At 30.6% G+C, this 5,510-nt stretch overlaps 1 protein-coding gene across 1 annotated transcript in view; it reads left to right on the top strand.

The window, feature by feature from the left end:
- Ccn overlaps positions 1–5,510 on the top strand; it is a gene marked incomplete at its 5' end in the record, with an annotated part of 80,415 nt that overhangs the window by 32,249 nt on the left and 42,656 nt on the right. The window contains 1 exon segment of the mRNA XM_067048922.1: positions 114–246. Within this exon segment, the coding sequence (XP_066905023.1) occupies positions 114–246 (133 nt within the window).

The raw sequence follows: 5,510 nt of genomic DNA, 5'->3' as shown, positions 1-5,510 counted from the left end.
CCCCCCCCCCACCAACCATCTTCTCACATAATTCATCCACGGTCAACTATCTCTCATCATTATTTATATTGTAAATGAGTAAAGTATCACTAATCAACTGTAACTTTTTGCAGGAAGGGCGATATGCTTGCGCTTCGCTGTGCCCCAAGGAGACCATCTCACCACTAGGAAGCAGCTGCAGGCACCCTCGGCTAGTTGAGGTCCCAGGCCACTGCTGCCGGGAGTGGATGTGCGACTCGTACTCTGGTTAGTTGTTCAAACATTTTTTTTTCCCTTTGACAAAGTGATCAATACTGTAATTAAAAAAGTTCCACCGAATTTTTTTTTTTCTGTTTTAGCCGAAGTTAAAATTGTTCATTCCTAAAAGTAAGTTTTTTCTTTTACTGATAAAATCGACACATCAAAATTCATACACACGAGACTAGAAAAAAAAATTACTTTGAATAGAAATGTATATTTTTTGTAATGAAGATTAATAATTTATTTTATTTTTACTTTATTGTAAAATAAAAGCTAGTACAAGTTAAATTGACTTATCCTCTTTAAGACACCTCATGCATCTTTACATTTTTACTGTTAACTATCACTACCACTTTTGGAAGTAAGAAAGAAAAGATTTAATTTCTACTTATCTTCCCGCTTTGTTCTAGTTTGTAACTTTCTTGTCAGTTCTTTCAACTGTAAGACACAAATTAGCTTAGCCTCGGCGGACTTTAATAGGTCATTAAGTCATGTTTCGTATAACTACTACTTTCGATGTCAAACTTAAAAATCATCTTCTTAGCAGTATAAACATACTTGATAATGTCATTATCATTTGATGACATCATATTCAAGGCATCAAACAACTGTATTAATTGATTTAGCTTCAGGTGTCTTTTTATTCCTCTAATCCAGAGGAGTCATAGGCGTCAAAATATCATAATGTTAATATTTTATTATAATGAGTTATAATATTTTATTTCTGTCGGAGTTGTAACATAATGTGGATTTCCTTTTTCTTATCCTGCAAACTTTTCCTTTAGTTTTTCGATAAATTTTCTCGAATTGAGGACGCTCTTGTAACATGTGTTTGGTTGTAAAAGGTACTTACTAACGATTACAATTACACGGATAAAGTTATATTTCTCTAATTTGTTAACTGCATCGTTCTTCCAATAATTAATTTAATATTTTTTTTTTTTTTTAAATCCCAACAAATCACATCGTAAACCTGCCGACTGCCCTACAGTATACTTTAATAATGTGGCTCTTACCCCTGTAGAACAGATTCGTTATCTTGGACTTCATCTTGACAAACGACTAACCTGGAATCCTCACACAAGACTGAAAAGACAGGAAACTGCACGCACATTCCGACTACTACAGCACTTACTAGACAAACGGTCTAAACTTCCAACTCATTACAAAAGACTGATCTACATGACAATAATAAGGCCCATCTGGATATACGGAGTTGAGCTTTGGGGCTCCACTAAACCTTCGAATTCCTCTCGTATCCAATCTTTACAATCCAAAATCCTTCGTAAAATCCTCAATGCTCCTTATTTTGTTACTAATAAAACCATCCATAAAGACCTAAATGTTCCTTATGTAACCGATCTAGCCCGAACCCGATATTATTCCTTCCATAATAAACTCCCTAACCACCCAAACCCACTCGTTTCTAACCTTGCTTCCTCTTCCATTCCTGGCAATCCTCCAAGGCGCCTGAAAAGAAGATGGCCTCGTGACCTTATATTGTAAACTGTTTTAGAGTTCTACTACTGGGTAGTTTCTCTACATCTTGTATCATATCATATGTCATTATGATCAAATTTACTGGTTGTATTTTTTTATACAGTTGTAAATATCAACAAATAAATAAAAAAAAAAAAAAAAATTTTTTTCAGTCAATATTATTTCTTTCTCGGTATCTAACTACCATAACTTTAAACATTTTTTTTAAACCAAACAGTAAATTTAAAAACAAAAAAAAAATTTAACAACTTAAAACACTTTTACCGAGTACTTTTCAAGTAATCCTGCTAAGAAGTATACCATTAAAGGCTGCATCTGAGATAGAAAGGAACTAAATAGAATTAAGCTGGTAAAAGACTAGACTCCTTGGACCGAAGCCAGCTGAGAAACAATCAAGCGACTAACCTGATAACTCCACTAACGGCCCTTTTTTACCGTGGATTACATCCAACTTCGTCCGACTCTATCGTGTACATCTGCTGACCACTTCCGCCCCAGCGCTTACTTCGAGTAAAGTGCCTTAGAGGAAATTGAACCTAAAGTTTCACATTATCCGAACTGGTCGTAGACAGATGCATTTAAAAAAAAAGTTGAAGCTCCAAATGAAACAGAGTAGACTAAAATGTAAACTACTCTAGACCACTCGCATAATGCAAGGAAAAGTCAAATTTAATTTAAAATATTTGGTAGGTATTGATTTTTCCAACAAAGAACTCTCTTTAAACTTAATTAAATTTAAAAGGTAAATTAAATATATTGCTGGAATATGACGTCACTTTTAATAAGTGAAATCAGAGGTGAGACTAAATTAATCCAAAAAATCGTTAAAACCTAAGCAATAGGCTAGACCATGTTCGGTAGCATTATAACAAAAATCTATTATTTTTTAATAAATTTTGTATGAATTATCAATCAAAACATTAAATACACATATTATATAATCATTAAGAAATGTACGAAAAATATTTTTTCCGTCGTAAAACGCAGGCAGTTGAAAATCTAATGAAACTGATACACTAACGGTTATGCCCGAGAAAAATTTAAATACAGACAAAAAGATAGACACGGAACCGAATTTTTTACTAAATGTCTAAAACGTATCGCTCGGGTGAAAAAAATAGGACACAGTTTTTTCTCCACTTCCTGCATGAACAAAAAGCTTCCCTTCCTTCGAACCAGTATGGATGTGCATCATACTAATCACACAACCGTAGGAATGTTATGATAATAGAAGATTTCTTAAAATGTAATCAAACGGATTATTCAAATTCTTTATGTGTCCAATGATTTTCAGGACATATATAAAATTGATTACATCACTGTAGCTTTGCATTCATGTTAAATTTCGTTCAATGTTATAAAATATTCCAGAAATAATCCAAAAGATTAATTTTGATATTTTTAAATAAATTTACTTCGTTCCAAAATTATCAATAATCAAATCGTGATGTCAGAAAAATTAACCAACTGAACAGTATAAAATAATACCAAAAGAATTATTTTAAATTTTATTTTTTAAAATAAAAAATACAATAGCAATACTAGTATTGCAATACTAAAAACTCGCCTATCTACAATATTTTCAAACAAAATTAAGGACATTTCTAAATTACGTTAACATGGGTTTAAAATAAAATCGTCAAAATAAACTAGCAGTAGGAGTGTTTTAATTTTATCATTTTATTACAAGTAGGCTTCTAGGAGAAGGCTCTAAGAGTTTTATTTTTTATTAAATTAACATAGCATTATTATACATACATTAGATTATACAACACCACAATGTCAGGGTGTTAATTAAATTCAACTGAAAAATTAGAAAAATCATTAAATTTTTGAAAGGAAAGAGGTTGATAAAATTTTCTTACTCTGACAATAAAAAAAATGTATATAGCCAACCATAAGTAAAACCTATATAAAATTACGTATGCAGAGTCTGATGCACCATTCCATTACTATAGACACTACACAAACACCAATTTGCATTAAGTTCGCAAAGTGCAAGTCACCATGCTCTCAACTCACTGGCTGAACACAAAAACGGATTTTACTACTATTCTTGAAACATCAACATTTTGAAAATCACAGAAATTTAAGAAAATCCAACATTACAGGATTACTAACTATTACACTTGTGTTTTTCTATATATTTTTTAAGGCTTCAGTAAATGCTCAAAATTATGTTCCATAAGTTCACATTTAAAAAAAATGTCATATTTCTAAAATTCATTAATTTTTTGTGAGGTTTCAAATATTTTAAAACATTAATATGTAATTTTATCTCAATATATATTTTATCTTCTTAAATACTTACTCATAAACTCCTGAAGTTATTTGTACTGATATTTTAACATTGTCATCAATTTAAAATTTCTTTAATGTGATTATATCCTATTGACTAGTACTTCTGTAAAATTGCGGTATTGTGGTACAATGCCGGGAAATTCACTTCAAGTATTTCTGAGAAATCTTCTTTGTCCAGGATGGATTACAATTTTTGATGCAAGCTGTACTAGTTATATTAGTAATAATAATAACAAAAATATCTGAGTTATAAGTCCAGGCTTTAATATGGTTGATTAATAAACATTTATCAAGTGATAAATCAAACATATAAAATAATTATTAAGTAGATAGTCAGAGGTGCGGTCAAAAAACAAAAAAAAGTCAACAACTATTTTATGTTTTCTTCTGACCGCACCCCTGACCATCTTCTTCATAATTTGAAGTAATAAGGTCAATTATTTATATATTTAATAAATAAACAAGTACGTACGAATTTAAAATAAATAAATATGGTTTTGTTTATTTATGTTGTTCTTTGCTGACCGCCCTTTCCATGTTGTAATCTTTAATTGCTACCTCACATTTTATGTTGAAACAGACATTACGTGTTCTTCCTGAGCATTTCATGATTATATTTTGTGATTGAATATACTTTACTCAACACATAAAAATGAAAGCAAGGATATATCATTCATTTCCTTACAATTACATTATAGCTGACGTTAATGAATTAAAAATGAGTCAGAATGCCAGCAGAATACACAATAAATGCAAAACTTATATTACAAACGACCAGTATAATTGTAACAGTTCCACAAAATTCAGTTAATAGAAATCTACTTAAAACATCTATCAGCTTTATTTTCTATTGGGTATTAGTAAACTGCACCATTGATTACAAACTGATCTATAAAAATGTATACGAGTATGGTATCGAACGGACTAACGGAAAGCTCATTCTTGTAAAATAAATAACGACCGTATATATTTTTTTCTTTTAGTCTTTTTATCACATATCACGAGGTTCGTAGTTTATTTTACGCCCCCATGACATCCAATTAACAACAAAAGGACTCACACAGCCCTGATTTTTCATGAGCATTTGAAGTTATTAAAGAGAGTTCATGGTAGAAGAACTCTTTTGTTTCCCAGTCCGTCTTCATTCTCAGTTGAGGAAAAAAAAAGTTAGAAATAATTTGCGTAAAGCAATGAAATAAATTATATTATAAAAACGCGTAGCAATAGTTTAAAAAAATAAAACTATTTTTCGAACTAGATAGTTGTTAAATATTTTATTAAATTTTTTTTATTTTTTTTTTATTTATTTATTTGTTGATATTTACAACTGTATAAAAAAATACAACCAGTAAATTTGATCGTAATGACATATGATATGATACAGGATGTAGAGAAACTACCCAGTAGTAGAACTCTAACACAGTTTACAATATAAGGTCACGAGGCCATCTTCTTTTCAGGCGCCTTGG

Source organism: Halyomorpha halys, unplaced genomic scaffold (assembly GCF_000696795.3).
Source record: "Halyomorpha halys isolate HHAL.00 unplaced genomic scaffold, Hhal_1.1 Scaffold1233.1, whole genome shotgun sequence".
NCBI lineage: Eukaryota > Metazoa > Arthropoda > Insecta > Hemiptera > Pentatomidae > Halyomorpha > Halyomorpha halys.
Note: the sequence above shows the minus strand (reverse complement) of the source record. Positions and strands in the feature narration are given on the sequence as shown.